General features: G+C 43.8%; 2 protein-coding genes across 2 annotated transcripts; one reads left to right on the top strand and one right to left on the bottom strand.

The window, feature by feature from the left end:
- Positions 1-11,911: 11,911 nt before the first annotated feature.
- On the bottom strand, positions 11,912-12,718 carry MYCFIDRAFT_195181 (uncharacterized protein; the record flags this gene model as incomplete). Its single annotated transcript, XM_007926434.1, has 2 exons — positions 11,912-12,502; positions 12,560-12,718. 2 exons carry the CDS (start codon positions 12,716-12,718, stop codon positions 11,912-11,914), a joined length of 750 nt encoding a protein of 249 aa, XP_007924625.1.
- Positions 12,719-17,395: 4,677 nt separating this feature from the next.
- MYCFIDRAFT_162855 (uncharacterized protein) lies at positions 17,396-18,239 on the top strand. Its single transcript, XM_007926435.1, has 2 exons — positions 17,396-17,596; positions 17,652-18,239. Exons 1-2 carry the CDS (start codon positions 17,521-17,523, stop codon positions 17,981-17,983), a joined length of 408 nt encoding a protein of 135 aa, XP_007924626.1. The 5' UTR covers positions 17,396-17,520; the 3' UTR covers positions 17,984-18,239.
- Positions 18,240-18,354: the final 115 nt, after the last annotated feature.

The raw sequence follows: 18,354 nt of genomic DNA on the forward strand, positions 1-18,354 counted from the left end.
GTAGATAAACTTCCTCGTATTAGCTATACTATTAATATCGGCCTTAATATATACTAGGACCTCTTTGTATTTCCTAAAGCTCTTAGGATCGGCCTCGCTAAGCTTATAGCGGCGGAAGATACGCTAAGCTATAGGCTACGGCAACCCCTAGAGGAGCAGCCTCGTTCTCTAAGAGTTTTCGAGGTTACTCTGTTCGATGCTATCCGCTAACTCGACAAACTCGCGGATATACCCCTTTAGGTCGTTATCCTTAGTACGCCTTACTAAGTAGAGGGACTCGAGCTACGTACGACTGCCTTTAATACGACGGCTATCGCGCTCCCGATACTCCCTTATAAAGGCTATCTTAAAGGTCTCCTAGTTAGCATTAGACTTGTCGTCCCTTTCTAGGTAGCTAACTAGGGTTTTAAGGGTTCGGTAAAGCTTAGAGGAGGTAGTCCTCGTAAAGGACCGAATCTTATACTAGTCGGATTCTCTATCGAGCTCGTAATTAACTAAGCCTTCCTTAAAGCGCTTAATATGTGCTATAGCGTTCTACCCTTCGAATAAGGGATTTGTACTGCTCCCTAGTTCTAGCGGGCGACGCTTGCTCTAACGGAGAAGCTTAGTTTGCTTCTCTATTATCTTTATAAGGACAGTATAGAGCGCCTCTAGCGTAGAGGGCGTAGGAGGTTCGCTTATATTAACTAGTCGCCGCCTAATTTCTTCGTTAATAGGATTAGGGGCGTTTTCGGATTCAGAAGATTCCGCTAATTCTTAATGCTCGTTTTCGCTAGAGCTAGAGCTTATCCGATTGCTTGTAAATTAGTTAAAAAGGAATGCTATATAAAGTTGAAATAAAATGCTATATAAACGTGTTTTTAGTATATTTAGTTTATTGTAATATTGCTACGCGAGAGAATAGTGTATTAGGCTGTTTTCCTAATAATACCCCGGGGGTAGCATTAGGATTTAGCCCCCTAGGGGTCGCCTAGACACTACTAGGAGCTTTAATTTAGTAAACTTAGGCGAGAGCCGCTTAGAGGGAGAGACTGCAATCTCTGTTTATACCTAGATATTAGGACTAAAGAGGCTATACGTAATTAGCATGTAACTAGACTAAGTGAAGCTAGGGTCTTAGTGCCTTAGGCAGGGCTTAGCGCTTAGTAATAGGCTAACTTGCCTGCCTTCCTCCCTCTCCTTCTAGCTCCTTATCGAATACTACTTATACCTACTACTACCCTATCTACCTGCTAATATAACCCTTCTTATATAGTATTCGATCTACCCTTTAAGGGCAGTAGCTAGATAGTCCTTATTTCAAGCTTTTAGCGGTATAGCTACGAACAAGACTAATCTAACTATATTGCGCCTAAAGAACGGGACCTATACGTACTATTCTATCGAAACAACCGTACCAATTATCAAGCAAGGCCTTCTATACGGCCTATTATACTAAGTTAAGCATACTAAGCCGATATCTACTAATTCCGCTATATCCGCATCTTAGGGGCTAATAATACATTATTAGTGTCGCCCCTTATAATAGCCGGCTTATTACGAAACAATAACCGTGCTGCCGCTAGTAGCGCTAGCAATAACAACGCTAGTAGCACAGTTCCCGCTAAAGTGCCTACTAAAGTGCCTCCTACTAAAGAGCCTACCGGAGAGCCTATTAAAGAAGAACCTATAATTCTAGGTAATAATCTAGAATTGCCTATTAACGACATTCTTAACAACATTGTTAATCGACGATATAGCTAGCTAGCCTTTAGCCCCTAACTAGTAGGGAGACTCTAAGAAGCTACCTAAAACAGGCTTACTACCCTACGTTAAGAATAACAGCTAAAGGATAACCTTCTCGAAATTCGCCGCCTTTAGGAGGCCCTAATAACTAATACTAAGCCGATAGTAGGGCCTTCCTTACTACTAGTCCTAGTCTAGAAGAAGGATGCTAAACTTAAGGACTGCACCGTGTTTAATAGCTCTAGTCGAAAGCAATACAACGACTACATTCGTAACTATAAGCTTAACTAACGAAACGCACTAAGGGCCCTACCAAATGACTATTCACTAGTCGTCTATGCTATATAGTATATTAACGGCGACCTAAAACGCACCTAGGATGACTATTTTAACTCCCTTAATAACTAGACCGCTGTTTAGTAGTAGACCTACAAAACTATTATACTAGACACCCTTAGAAACCCTATACTAAGGCAACAACACGCTTAGGACTAGTACCTTCGAGCTAAACAAAAGACTAATTAATCGGCTCGCTTATTTAAGGCCTATTTAAAGACCCTCGAAGATAACCTCCCGACTAAAACTAATTCTATCTAGATCTCCGAAATACGCCCTAAATTGAGATAGGAATTGGTCCTTAAATTGGACCGCCGCCGTGTATTTGAATAGGCCAATCTTATACGTATTTAATTCATAGTTAAAGTCGAAACTGCTAAACGAGCTATCTAGCTCTAGCAACGACTAGAATTAAGGATCCGACCTACTAGCAACCGTAGCAACCGTAGCCGCGGAGGAAACCAAGGTTCCTACTAAGACAACAATGCTAATAATAGAAATAGTAACGATCGTAGAAGAGGCCGTAGCTGGCGGCTATATAGAGGAGGTCGTAATAGGGGCCGTAGAAGGGGCTCGTATCCCTATAATACTAATCGCTTAACTAACAATAGCAGTAATAGCGGCTATAGCAATCCCCTAACCGGGTTGAAGTGCTTTAACTGCGATAGCACTAGCTATCTACTAGGCTAATACGACAAACCTAAGGACTAAGCCCGAATCGACCGTACTACCGCTAAGCACCGTAAGCACCTTTTAGCCGCTAATGCTACCCCTGTCGGTCCTTTAAAAAAAGAGTAAGCGCCGCACTAACTATTAGCCTTATACGGCGTAAGACTATCGACATTGTGCTAGCTATTATACGTACCTGTCTCGTATCGGACACGTATAGGACTAACTATAAGGCTAAGGTTACACTAGATCTAGGAAATTCAGTTAGTGCCCTTATTAGCTATCGCCTAGCTAAGCAATTAGACCTTCGACAACTGCCTAGGACTAACCTACTAACCCTTGCTTAGTTTAATAACACTCGGCACTTGACCTACGGAGCCTACTATATCTATATAGCCCTAAGAGACGACCTCGGCAATAAGCGCCTGCTAAACTTTACTGCCTACGCAGTAGACATAGACAGCCTCCTATCTAAGATTGTTATTAGCAACCCTATTCTTAAGTACTATGCTATAGTTATAGACTTAGGCAGTTAATAGTAGCGATTTAGAATCGCTAGGAAAGAGGACATTAAACACATCGATGTTAGCGAGTGCCCTAACGATATTAGGGTCCTATTCATCGGTAACCTAACACCTACCGCAGCTAACCTAATAGTCGACCTATTAGGCGATAACGATAAGCCTATACCCCCTAATAGCATAGACCCTAATTAGCTTGCTCGTATACCGGAGCCTATTCGAGAAACCTATATTAATGTGTTTAAACACTACTTAGTATCGACATTGCCTATATTTAAAGAGACGGATTATAAGATTAATATTATAGAGGGCAAGGAGGTCCCTTTTAGCCCCCTCTATAACCTTAGTAAACGAGAGCTTGCTATATTGCGTAAGTACCTAGAGGAAAACCTAGCTAATAGTCGCATTCGGTATAGTAACAGCCCTACTAGCGCCCCTATCCTGTTCGTACTAAAGAAGGATAGTAGCCTACGCCTATGTGTTAATTATCGTAGGCTTAACGCTATTACTATTAAAGACCGCTATCTACTTCCTCTTATTAATAAGACCCTCGATCGCCTTTCTAGTACTTACTACTACACTATATTAGACATTAAGGATGTATACTATCGCATCCGCATCCGTAAGGGTAATAAATAGAAAACAGCCTTCCGTACCCGCTATAGCTATTTCGAGTATCTAGTTATACTATTTAGGCTAGTAAACGCCCCTATAACATTCTAGTCCTACATTAATCGGGCCCTTTCGGGTCTATTAGACTACCTCTATATAGTTTACCTAGATAACATCCTAGTTTATATATACTCCCCTAATATTGCGGAGCACTAGGCTGCAGTCTATAAGGTACTCGATCGCCTACGAGCCTATAGCTTATATTGCAAACCTTCTAAATGCACCTTTGCTACTAAAGAGGTGTCCTTCCTTAGCTTCCTCGTATCGACTAAGGGTATTAAGGCTAATCCTAACCGGATTAAGACTATTACTAAGTAGCTAATACCTACTAGTATTAAAGAGCTTTAATTATTCCTCGGTTTTGCTAACTTCTACCGCCGGTTTATTAAGGGCTATTCGAGGCATGTAATGCCCCTAACTAAGCTTACTAAAACTAAGGCTAACCCGACTAGAGAGTTCAAATAGACTAACAGAGCATAAGCCGCTTTTAACGGTCTAAAGCGACGCTTTACTAAAGTCCCCTTATTATACTATTTCGTACTAAACAAGCAGATCCGAATTGAGACTGACGCTTTACAGTTCGCTATATCGGCTATTATGTCCTAGCAATCAGATAATAACTATTATTAGCACCCGATTGCCTTCTTCTCGAGGAAGATAATTAACGCTAAGCGCCGCTACGAGACCTACGAGCAAGAGCTCCTAGCTATTATCGAGGCCTTTAAGCACTAGCGCTACTATCTCGATAGCGCATAGTATACTATTTAGGTCTATACGGACTATAAAAACCTCCGTAGAATTACGAAGGTTACTAGGGTTATAGGTCGACAGGCTAGATAGGCCGTCTACCTCGCTAGGTTCGATTTTGATATATTATACCGGCTAGGCGTAAGTAACCCTACCGATAGCCTATCGAGGCGACCTAATTACGATAGCGGGACTTAGCAATCCATTAATTTATTGTTTCCAACCCTATAGTATAAGATTGCTATAGCCTATATTGTTAATAAGTACGCGTAGGATAAGCGGCTTACCGGACTCCGCGACGGCTTAAAGCATGTTAATACTCTTACTATATTAATAGTACGTATTAAGGCAAGAGCTAAGGATACAGACAGGAGAAGTTATAATAACTCCCTAGTCGATATCGCTATATATAGTAATAGCGATTAAAGCACTAATGCAGTTAATCTAGCTACTAGTGCTATTAGATATATATAATGCGTACCTCGTTTAACAGCGAGGGTGCTATTAAATAACCTTGTAAATAGGGATAGTCAATCGTTTATAGATAAGCTGTTACGGGCTTAGCAGAGGGACGCCTTTGCTACTAAACGTATCGACAAGCTTGTAAGTAGGCGAAAGACTCGATCTAGTAAGAGTAATTAGTCGATCGACGACAAAGGTTACTTAAGGTTTAAGGGCAGATACTATGTCCCCGCTAAACAATCGATTAGACAAGAACTTCTTAAGCGACACTATAATAGCGAGCTTGCCGGTTACTATAGTATAGAGAGGTCGCACGAGCTACTATCGCGTATATACTACTAGCTAAATAGTAAGCGGGACATAAAGGACTACGTAAACACGTATGCCGTATATTAACGAGTTAAAGCACTAAAGCACTTACTATTTAGCGAGTTGTCTTCACTCCCTGTTCTAAAGAAGCTATTTGCTAAGCTTATAATAGATTTTATTATAGGCCTTCCGCCTACTAAGCGCAGAAGAAGCAAGGATATATATAATGCTATCCTAGTTATCGTAGACCGATTTACTAAGGGCGCTCGTTACATTCCTACCCGAAAGGATTAGACGGCTATTAACCTAGCTAAGGCGCTATAGACTAATATCTTCTGTACCTATTAGGGAACCCCTAAGGGGATAGTCTCCGATAGGGGCTCGATATTCATATCGCACTATTAGAGCGAAATATGCCTACAGCTAAGACTAAAGCATCGGCTATTAACAGCCTTCTATCTACAGACTAACGGTCAAATAGAGAGACAGAATGCTACCCTATAGCAGTACCTACGCAGTTACATTAACGAGAACCCTAAGGATTAGGTTAATCTCCTATAACTAGCCGAATTCGTATACAATAACAGTGTCTACTTATCTACTAAGGTATTACCTTATTTCGCTATAATAGGAAGCAACCCTGCGCTGCTATAAGACCCCCTATCGCTCGAGGCCGAGCGCAAGGAAAGGAAAGCGGGTTAACCTAAGACACTAGCGGCTATTAAGAGGGTTTAGAAGATGCGAGAAATCTATACTAAGATAGCCGAGAAGTTGATAAAGGCTTAAGAGTACTAAAAGACCTACTATAACAAACACTACCTTCTAATAACCTTTAAGCAAGGCGACATAGTTATGCTTAGTATAAAGAACCTCCGCATCTGTAAACACCTATTACCCGATAGCAAAACAAGGCCTAAGCTCGCACTAAGATACATTAGCCTATTCCGTATTCGAGAACCGAAGGGCATACAGGCCTACTAGTTATAGCTTCTACCCTATTACACTATCTATAACACCTTCTATATATCCCTCCTTAAGCTATACTATTAACGCGAAGGCGATAAAGCGCCTGCTAAGTTAGAAGAAGTCTTAGCTAATAGTAAAGAACTGTAGTCTATAGAACGTATCCTATAGCACCGGACTAGGAAAGGCAAGAAGGAATACCTCCTAAGGTAGCAAGGCTATTTACCTAAATAGGACTCGTAGGAAGCTAAAGGATCCTTTAAGGATATAACCGAGTTGTTAGATAAGTATTAGACTAGCGTAAAGAACAAGAAGAAGGCTAAAAGCTTATAATATTACTATTAAGGCCTAGGACAATACTACCCCCGGGGTGCTATTAGCTAACTAATTAGAGGCCGGCAAACTAGGACAATAAGACTATACTAGGCGCGCTACGACGCGTTAATTAATTAATCGCATGCTCTTTCAAGGGCTCTACCTCTTTACTAACGCGCCCTATAGATCCCCCTCTTATTCCCTTATTCTATCGAGGTCTCGAGGCCTAGGCAATCGGCGAGGACGGCGCGGCCGGCGCGGCTATATTAGTAATAGTGTTGCGGAGTGTGTTGCTGCTTAAGAAAGGAAGGATATAGCTATATTAGTAACGGTATTGCCGAGTTATTATTAGTTAAAGAAGGAAATTAGAAGCAAGGTAAAGTTAGCGCTAAGACAGCTAGTACCGCTATTATTAATATTACTTGCTATTGTTACTACGCCTACGGGCACAACCTTACCTATACTACGAGCCTAAGGCACCTTTAATCAAAACTTTAATTAAAACTTTAAGCCGCTTAAAAGATTGAGCGACTAATAGACTAACTAACTAAGGGCAAAACTATAGAGCTAAGCTAGCCGGGGTCGATCTTGCGGATAATAGGTTACTCCTCGATCTTTCCGATCCTTTAAGCGAGGCGAACCTCTACTACTACACTTATAATAGCCTTTACCTATAGAAACTAGAAGAACTAAGTTTTTTAAAAAGATATAATTAGTTAATACTTAAAGGCTGCTAAACCTAACTAATTAGGGCTAGTGAAACTACGATAGTAAACAATAGCCCTCGTAATAACAAGAACAATCCCTCGTAATAACAAGAACAACCCTCGGAAGCGGACATTGCTAGGTCTTTTAAGAGTAGACGCAAAGAACTCGGTACGATATTACTTAGAGCGGAGGCAGGGCTGCAATACCTCGTACGTCTACCTGTTATAGTAGGGAAGACGCGCTCGTATTATAATTAGTCGAAGGCCCTTAATTCTTGTAGATATATATTACTTTATAGTTTATTATATATAGGGATAGCGCAGTTAGAGTTGGACATTGTGCTATATTAGAGGTAAGGTTTGACATAGTTACATAATTAGGTAGTTAAGTGTTTAATTTAGCGCGGGCTAAGCAGCTTATTAGACTTGCTAAGTTAGCGGCAATAGAGGTCGTAGAACATAGACAGGCTACGAGGGCGCGGCCTTTAGAAGGGAAGCGTATATCAGGACTAAAGAGGCTATACGTAATTAGCATATAACTAGACTAAGTGAAGCTAGGGTCTTAGTGCCTTAGGTAGGGCTTAGCGCTTAGCAATAGGCTAACTTGCCTGCCTTCCTCCCTCTCCTCCTAGCTCCTTATCGAATACTACTTGTACCTACTACTACCCTATCTACCTACTAACATAACCCTTCTCATACTAGATCCTAGAAACTAGCTCTCGTATCTCCTTTAGCTAGGCGGGGGGGCGGTAGCCTTCTTTTCCTAGTAGAAGGCTAAGTACTATCTAAGCGAGGCTGCGAATCTAGGAAAGCCCTATCCGATTAATAGGGGGCTCCCCGGCTATCTAGCCTGCAATCCGTATTTGCTATTAATTAATAGTCTTAGCAAACTAAGCAAGGCCGATAGGTAATTAATCTATCTCCTCCTTAGGCGGGCGGTAGCTTATCTCGAGCAAGCGGTGCTAAATAGGTCTTCGACCCGGAGCCGAGTCCTTAGAAGCTAGCTATAGTCGCAGACTAGGCCCTAAGCTATAACAGTCCTAAGGGTTTGCAGCTTTTCGGGTTAAAGCGATGCTCTCGTTAAGAGGTTTCTCTGCTTATCGTAATAGCCCCTCGAGATACTTCTATATCGTCTATATTGTAGGCTCTTGTCGTGCCCTCGCTTCGGTTATAGCTATTCGTGCCTAGAGACCACCTTTAATATACCTAAACCTGTTAGATATAAAGAGATAGCCCTACCTTCGGCTCTAATAAAGGACGGAAACTAACACTACTACTACTACTAGCAGTAATAGTATAGGCTACCGAGGGTAATATAACCTATAGCAATATAGGCAACTATGTTTAGTATAATAGGATAACAAGACGGTTGCTTAGGCTAATAACTAGAGCCCTGCAACATAGGCATTATAGAAGTGTAATATAAATAATGTGCTATACGAGGTTAGTAATCTATCTATAATGTAGAAGGAGGCCTCTTATATAGGCTTAAAACTCAGCCTAGGTGTATAGGGCCGGTTACTAGCTAATAGTATATAGCAAGTCTTATCCGAAACTAAATACCTATATTAAGTACTATCCGGAAGGCTTATAGCGAGTAGTACTATCCGGAACGCTTATAGTAAATACTATCTAAAACGCCTATAGTAAATAGTATTCGAACTACCTATAGCGAGTACCCTATATAACGCCTACTACGAGTATCCTATAGGACGCCTATAGCGAGTACTCTATAGAATATCTATAATACTAAGAATAAGTCTAATTTAGAACGCTTATAATACTAAGTACTATTCGGAACGTATATAGTAAGTCTAATCCGGAGCGCTAATAGTTAGTACTACTATCTATAACGCTTATACTAAGTTTTATTTAAAACGCGCTATATAGTAATTCTAATCTAAACGCTTATACTAAGTCTTATCCGGAACGCGTATAGTAAGTCTAACTCGGAACGCTAATAGTAAGTACTATTAAGAACGCTTATAGTAAGTAGTACTATCTAAAATACCTATAATAAGTACTATTTAGAACACTTATAGTAAGCTATATCCGATACGCTTAGCCTTTCGAGTATACCGCCTCGAGTAAATATCCCCGGATTAGGCGTAAACGACTATATAGCCTCGAGTAAATACTACCGGATCGGGCGTAAAAGATATATATAAGATCGGAAATACTACTATTATAGCGGCGAAGCCTTACGATACGTACTACGACTACTATGTCCTCCGAACCGGTCGCGAACTAAGGAGTTTTAACGTTCCTCGGATATAGCTAATTAGAGGCGGCTTTTAGATCGTTTTAAGCCGTACTAAGCCTAAAGTAGACCTACGGTTTGTTAAGTTATTATTATATTAGAGATAGCGTAACCGCGTAATACCGCCGCGAGCAAATACCGCCGGATTAGGCCTAAAAGTTAGATATACCCTTCCGGAATACTACTATCGCGGCGGCAACGCGTTATAGAGCACACCGCTTCGAGCAAACACCGCCGGATAAGGTGCATACGACGAAGACGCCCTTTTCGAGACTGCTATCGAAGTTATAGCTCGTCGCGGCATACACTGCGACGTCTACGCCCTTCCGAATCGCTGAGGTATTGACGTTCCTCGCGTCCACCAATCAGAGGCCGCGGTTGGCCCGTTTTGAGCCGCACTAAGCCTAAAGGGGCCCCAACTTTTGTTGAGTTGTCATATTATTGAGATACAGACGTTCGGTAGTTACAGCAATTGGATTATTGGCTCGTTTACACTCGCTGCTACAGAGAAAAAAGTCGGGTGGCATGCCACTCTCCCATCGCGAAATTGATCAATGATCTCGACAGGCCAATCTTGTGGTTCTGCGAATGACGCGGGCTAACAGGCGATTCTGCATAATACCTCCCAAACACCTTAGACTATAGTTGTCGAGTGCGGTTTCTTCAGAATCCGGAATCATACAGTACGAGCTAAAACACCTTGTCCTTCTCCTTCTCTCGCATCTCTTCCCCCTGCGTATCGCATACCTCGCATACGGGTTCAGTTTGGATGCCACTCAAGTGCTTTGCATGTTGAAGTGCAGAACTCTCTAGCCAAACATTCGGAAACCAATCTCTATCCCTGTACAATACATTACGACCAAGTGGATATGGCAGGTCCAGAAATTTGATTGTCAGAGAGGACAATTTCATCAAGATAGCGTCAGGTACGCTTTTGAGCGTGTAGTCTCGAGCGATTCGAAGAGCAGCAAAGCCAAAGCCATCATTGTTGCGCGTCTGGGTTCTCATGGGCTCCTCTTGGTCGCCATTGCCCTCTCGTAGAACTTCGAGAAGACGCTTTGGCAACCAAAGCTCAGTATACCTACCAGGCAGACTGTCAGTGTCACCGCTTCGCTTCACTCCATGCAACTCTCATTCGGATTATACTTACTCTGGCCGGTAATGAGGACGTCGTCCTATTGGAACTTGGTCAGTTTGCACCCAATATTTGAATTTCGTTCTGTCTTCCCCGGCTAGCCATTGTCCAGCTACGGAATAAGGAACAGCGAAGTTTGCTAAATCCGCCTTCTGCACGTCACCGACAAACAAGGTCAGCTTAGAAAAGTTTGTGAAACCTGATAGTGCTCCCATATTGGCTGGCCATTCTTCGTGATCGTAAGGGGCTATGGCAAAATAACCCTCACCAATTGCAACATCGCATACAAGATCCTTGAGCTCGCCTGGTTCAGTCTCCAGAAACCTCCGCACATAGTCCATCGTGTCGAATACAAAAGTGTTACCATTCCACAGCGCAGTGGTGCCGCAACGGCCCAGGTACTTGCAGCTCCTCAGCACTGCCGTAGGAGCTCTCAAGATTGATTTGCGCTTGGCTGGCTCACCCTGTAGGGTCGCTGCTTCTCTCTCAAATCGTCGACTTTCTGCAGAATTTAGAGCATGGCTAATGTTGATGCATTGACCTTGAGGCAGCACGAAGGAGAGTATCAAAATACCCAATTCGGCGGGGAGATTGACAATGCGTAGACGAGACACATGAGTATGCGCGACACTTGAAGCTGTAGGGTAGCCCAATCTTCGAGAAGAGCCGGGGGCAGATTGATGACCGTGCCTCTTGCGCTTTCCAGGCATGACGATGGTGTGGTGTACTGTAACGTCCGAAATGCCAACATTGCCCGAAGAAATATTCACTAATGTTTGCTCTGTGGCTTGACGAGTGATTCTGAAAGGCAGTGGGTCAAACAGCGTTTCGAGGCAATTCCAGTGGCATTCGATTGTGCATACAGAATCATGTCTCATATGCTTTTGACCGATATGCCGCATTAAGATCAGGAAGGAAGGGGCCCAGCAGATCGGATGCTGAGGCGCTGGAGGCGGATTATTCGACTCCAGTCTTTGGATTTGAGACCATGTAAACGGGCGAATGTGCTTTCATGATGCGAAGACCCGCATAATCCAGTAGTAGGACTCCCCCAAGTCTCTTCCAAAGCGTTGTTGCTATTGAACACGCATCAGATGTTCTTCACTCTAGAGTCGAGCGCGAGCCGGTCAGGAGCAATCAGATCCAGTGCGCCGTCCATGGTCTCTTTAAAAGCCAGCAGCTCCTGTTTGGCCTTGTCCGTGAGGTTGGAATTGTTGCCGTCCTCAACCCGGATGGAGGTCTCGATGATCCAGCTGCCGCTTGGGTCGATAAGCTTTTGGTCCTTCGGGAACAGCACTGTCGATGAGATTGGATCTGAAAGATCAGCGCCGTGCATCCTGAACACCTGAGAGCTCTTACCTTGGGAGTCTGGGGCTTGTCGCATTCGATACAAGCGAGTGACAACATTGTTGTGAACAAAGCGGTTGGCTTCTGTAATGAATTGACGTCTGAACTGATACAAGTCAGGCTGCCTCAGACGCTGGAGTTCATCTTCTGTGGCCGAGTGCTCGTCGTAATTCCGGGCAATGTAGTCTGTCAATCCAGGGTCCGGAAGGGCTTCTGCGCGGAAAGTCCATGGCCCAGCCTCAGCCTCGCCAGATTCACGGAAATGAATGTCTCTGATGAGCTTGTGGTAGTTGAGTTGAGGAGCTTGCTTTGGAGCTTGCTGCTTTGCCTGTATCTGGACGAAAACGATGAGACGAGGTTCAAAAAAGGAGAGGTGCAAGATCAAGCCTACCTTCTTCGAGACAGCGGCGTCAGGTGCCTTCGTCTGCCCATAGATGGCCACTTGCTGCCATGCTGGGACTGGCTGCGAGCCTGTCACGCCTGCCAATATGCTGAGAACCTGAATCTCACGAGCGCGTGGAATTTGCGAATAGAGCAAATACTCGCGCATGGTGGCGGTTTGAGTAAAGACTCGAGGCCTTCTTCCGTTCTTCGCCGGTCTCGGACAAGTCGTGATAGATCAGGCGGGTCAAGTCCGACAACCTCGCTGGAAATGGCACAATGGCGTGAGAAGCGGCTGGGATGTGAATGATTGCCGCTCAAATCGCCGCTCGAGGCGTGCGAATGCCGACGAGAATCTACTATATGCGACGGCTTCAAGATGCGTAGAGTGATGCGGAGTTGGCCGCAGGAGTGTCAGAGATAAGAATTCGCATGTCGTCTCTGCCCAAAGTGATAGACGTGATTGTCGCGTCGCGCATGTGATTGTGGTGTGGCGAAGGTTTCCAAGCTTCGCGTGTGATTGAACGAATCCCGCACCACTAGGGAGGCCCATACATACCAGATTGTCAATGGAGGTTCTCACCGCCTCCTCTACTAGCCCACCTCTACGACTAACTTTCTATGTTTGCCCTCGCACTACACTCGCTATTGACTCGCAAAATGCCTCTACGTATCGATCTCTCGCTATAGAGGGCTTAGATAACCTTACAAGTTAATAGCGGCACTATATAAGGCGAAATCCTACAGCACCTTATATAAGAGACTGGTTACTAGATAGCTCTTTCTACGCTTTATCGGAGGCTCAAGGAATGGGGGGTTAATTATAGCTATTACGCTTACTATAACCGAGTCAATAATATCGAGGCACTAAAGATCCGAGTCGCATATACCTTCTCCGCTTTACGCTTAACTAATAAAGAAGCGGTTGAAGTACTAAAGATAGATAGATTTAATATTAGCTAGCGGAGATATCAACGGATACGTTAAGAGCTTAGATTAAAGAAGGCATTATCGCGAGATAGATAGATAGAAGCGGAAGAGGAGATAGTAGAGGTCTTATAGGAAGAGCTCGAGAAGTCTACGGTAGAGTCCTTTAGCCGACGGCACCTATATACCTATATTAGGTCCAAATACAACATTATTAGTAGAGATCGGCTGTATCGTATAGCTTGCTTACTAAATCCTAAAGGGTTGCGAGTCCGCCGCGAGCGGGCGCGAAAGTACTATAGAGCGATTGTTATACTAGGCCCTAGCTACGCAATATCAATAGATGCTTACTATAAATTCGAGCATTAGGGGATACAGATCTACGCAGCTATTAATGTCTACTCGCGTTACATTATCTAGGTCTACGTAGGGATTACTAGCCGTATAGCTGTATCCGTACTCGCTCAATATATTGTAACGATTAAGAACAGTAGTATAATGCTACAGATTATCCGATTAGACCGTAGGGCGGAAACGATTCTAGCCGCGGACGCTCACTATACGACTCGCCTTACGACTCGCCTTGCGACTCGCAGTAACCCGGATCCGGAACCAGAACTAGAACCACTGGCTTTCGAAGACTGCTTTAAATACGGTACGAGCAAGATAAACTAGCGGATCGAGGCATAGTAGCGCTAGCAAGTACCCGCATTGAATAGCTAGAGGGGCTATTTTTACGAGTTGCTGCGCGAGTTACTATACGATGCTGAATTGCTAGCCGATCGGATTGCCTTCCTTACAGTCTATATACTAATTATGCGCTATAAAGTCCTCGAATTTGTTTACCTCTAGAACAGCTATCGGATTAGGAAGCAGGCCAATCGACTATACGTCGTACTAGGTATTCCGTATATTCTACACTATTATCTAGAGCTGAGCGGGCATTCTCATTAAGGTATTCCTGTGCCTAATAGCGTACTTAATAATATAGAGCAAGACCTTCAAGGATTCGGTATATATTAGATTCTATAGTACTCGCTACAGACTCGCTAATAGACTCGCTAATTCCTAGATCTTAAAGCCTACCTACCCGAGGCTACGCTTACTTAGTGTTAGATAGCATTGTAGACTCGCGGCTTCTCGTATCTAGTTAGTAGTAGCGAGAATAATAGCGATAGAGAGCGAGTTTACCGCTAGGTATACTTACTTCTTCGATAGCTAATTGCCGAGCATATAGCTATAGGGTTAGGGCCTAAACTAATAGAGTTGGATAAGCCATTAGCAGCTCGTAATTGGACGTTAGGTAGGGCGAATACCGGGGCTAGATTGATTGAGTTTACAAATGATATATACTAATCTAAAATAAGGGATTTGCGAGCCGGCCGCGAGCCGGCCGCGAGTCGCTTATTTCAGTTCTATTTCCTTCTTAATCTTTTAATTCCTATCTTGTTCTACCTCTATACTACTGCTATAGTTCTACCTCAGTTCTACTACTAACAATGCCTGTCTAGGGTACCTTTTATACTATTACCGGCGCCAACTATACAATACTATTAAAAGTATACGCATTCTGTAACTAATATAGTCTTGAGAACCCTAATCTACTAACCGAGCGATTTATACGCGAGCCGTTAGTAGCAGCCGCAGCTGCTGCCGCTGCTGCTACTGCGAGTTTAACTGCGAGTACGGTACGAGGCTTTAATGCGTTCCCTTCTCTACCTAAGGCGGCGAATACTGTACGCAATGCTGCTATTTAGTAGTATAAGCTAACTTTTCGACTAAATGCTAGATCTCGGAGCCTCTCGCAACGTCTACTAATACCTATACAACTATTAAAGGAGCCAATAAAGGTATTATTTACCTGCCGCTATTCAGTTTTTAGCTAGCGAGTAGAGGTTTCTCGTAGGGGTAGAGTCGACCTATAGGAATATAATCCGCTAGTCCTATAGACTTCTATTACTAATATCTAGTCTAACAAAGACTTCGAAGAAGCCAATATGTTACTTATAGACTAGGTTCTTAGTCGGATTAACGCTAAGGACCTACCGCAAGGTAGCGTCTATTAGGTCGACGACTATGCGGACTACTTCTTCTATACTAATTTCGATAATGAGCGCTTGTTACTAGAGAAAGTCGCTTCTAAAGCACTCGGCCTAGGACTAGTTAAAGAGGCTCTTATACTCTTTAAACCGCAAATAGGAGGGAAAGCAACAAAGCAGCTACCAATCTATTACCTTAAAATCTGTATCTAACAATAGCGGAAGCTATAGCAATAAAGGCAACTAAAGCGGAAGTACCGGCTAAGTACTCCTACTACGAGTAGTAGCGCGAGTACTATAGCGAGTTAGGACGGGGTTATTCTATCTATAGAGATTAAGTAAGAGAAGCTATAGAAGGAGAAGGTAATCGATATAAAAAAGCCGCCTGAGTTTATTAACCTAAGCGGCGAGGACACCGCGAGGCTACCGCGAGTTACGCCTATTCTAAAAGAGTCGAGCGAAGCTAAGGACTAGCAAGATAGCTAGCAAGATAGCTAGCAAGATGGCTAGTAATATAGCTAGCAAGATAGCTAGTAAGATAGCTAGTAATATAGTTAGTAAGATAGCTAGCAAGATAGTTAGAGCGGACAGAAGAGTTAGAAGCTAAAGCGTGCTTAGAAGCTAGTTGATCTATTGTCTATAGAGATACGATCGAAGAAGAAAGGAAATAGAAATGTAGACTCGCAGTAGACTCGTAGTAGACTCGCTATAGAACTCGCTATAGAACTCGCTATAGACTCGCTCCTTAAACATTATCTACTAGTGGCTCGCGATCGCTATTTGGCTATAGCTCCTTCTATATCGTATACACATCCTTAGACTTAATAATGGCCTTATTCTTAAGCTATTTGAACTACGAGAGGTAATATCCTTCTAACTTATCGAACTTAGCTTCTAATACCTTAATCTTTGCCTCTAATGTAGTATTCTTTGCCTCTAATATAGTATTCTTTGCCTCTATAGCCTCGACTCGCGCCTATATCGCGGCTAGCTCGCTATTTCTATCCTCTTCTTCAACCTTAATCTCGCTAGTAGTATAGCTACTCTTGCCCTAATACTTGTAATAAGCGTAGACTCTCTCTCCTTCGATATCTAGTACGCGACACTTATAGCCGTTATCGTAGCGAGTACAGAAGTAATATAGCGATAGTACTAGCTTTCCTTGCTTAGTCTCTATAATAATACCCGCAGCCGAGTATTTACGTAGTCTGTTTAATGCTACCTTCTTCTTTTATAGATTTGCGGTATCGTCGAGGAGGTCTTGCTATATCTGCTCGCTATAGTACTAGAAATCTTTCGTATTTGTAGTCGTAGGACGTCGAAGGCTAGAGCGAGTTAGCAGCGAGTCTATAGCGATACGCCTCTTAGCTTACGATAAATATAGTCCTCCTACTAGTAATATAGGTACTAAATCGGGTGCTAAAGCACCTATAGCAGCTATAAGAATAAGGTCGCGCGAAATACCAGTTATAGCTCGAAACGGTAGTAGTAGTAGTAACGCTACTGTCGCTATCGCTATCGCTGTCGCTATCGCAGTCGCTATCGCTGTCGATAAGGGTACAGGAAGAACAACATAGCGAGTCTAGGCGCGAAGTTATAGCGAGTCTAAGTAAAGTTTGCGATATAGTAAGGAAGGCGCAACAATAGGAAGCGACAATAGACTGAAGTAAAGCCAAACCTCTATTGACAATCTGGTATGTATGGAGCTCCGTCCACCACCACCACCACCGACCGCGGCATCGGGGAGCTTGAGGCAGGAGCTTCCGAAGAACAAGCAGATTAGAAGCACGTCTGTATCCATCCTCTCACTACCACTACCAGCCAAACCCACCTCCTCAGTCTGCTCAATTCTCCGCCTCGAGTTGGGACTGCGATACAACCGCTAGCAACACTCAATCCCGAAGACCCGACTTGATATAGCATTCGACAACGCCGGAAGAAATCGGAGCCGTGTCTACGACTCGAGATCTCACTCCCTCGTTTCTACTACACCAGACAACACGCAATGCAAGCTACACGGATGCTATGGCAGCATCGCCAGCCTATGATCAGATTTCTGGGCAAGCGTCAATTGCCAAAGCGTACGTCCATGCCATTGATGCCACTTGCGGGACGAGCACTAACAACTTACCGCAGAAGTTGACCATTCGCCAAAGCCACATCCTGAATCACCCTCTCACGACCTACCACAATCATTCGCCAAGTACCGAGAACAAGCGATCCAACATGGTCCTCTCAAGGGCGGACAGCCACGACAAGCAGCTCCATCCGGCGGCGCGTCAGGACCGGCACCCATGAACCCGTATGGCTCAATTGGTGGAAAGAGCGCGAAGGAGCTGGGACCAATCAAGCCTGGCAAGGGAGAATTTGCGGACAGAAATGAGCTCCCAGCACGGTTTAGGAGAGTGCCTTGGAGCATGGCCGAGATTGAAGCCATTGAGAGTGGAGGAGCGAGCATGTTGGGATGATTGAGGGCCAGGATCGAACATTGGATGATTGGCTCTTGATATCACAGCATCTCAATGGAGCGCCTTATGGAGGATCTAGATACCAGCGAGCAGAGCGTTACAGCAAGCGAGTTCGCATTGGAGGTTTGGCATAGACCAAACGGACTTACCACCGGCTGAGGGAAGTGCTCCCCACTTGCATTTGTATATATGAGAACTATTGACGTACGGAATGAGAACAGATACACCACTACACAAGGTCGCCTTTCTCGTGGTGTTAGTTCAGGATGAGTAGGGATCAGCAAGATGTTTTCGCAAGTGAATGGTCTTGGAAGTCACGCGAAATCCCGCTCAGACTTATGACCTGGGAAAAACAACTCTCAAGCAAAACT

Source organism: Pseudocercospora fijiensis, assembly GCF_000340215.1.
Source record: "Pseudocercospora fijiensis CIRAD86 unplaced genomic scaffold MYCFIscaffold_3, whole genome shotgun sequence".
NCBI classification, from domain to species: Eukaryota; Fungi; Ascomycota; class Dothideomycetes; order Mycosphaerellales; family Mycosphaerellaceae; genus Pseudocercospora; species Pseudocercospora fijiensis.

Bases quoted from the DNA above. Each gene is read 5' to 3' on its own strand.
- MYCFIDRAFT_162855 (XM_007926435.1), top strand. From the start codon at position 17,521: ATGCAAGCTACACGGATGCTATGGCAGCATCGCCAGCCTATGATCAGA. The intron at 17,597-17,651 runs GTACGTCCATGC...AACTTACCGCAG, and splicing joins CAAGCGTCAATTGCCAAAGC to AAGTTGACCATTCGCCAAAG.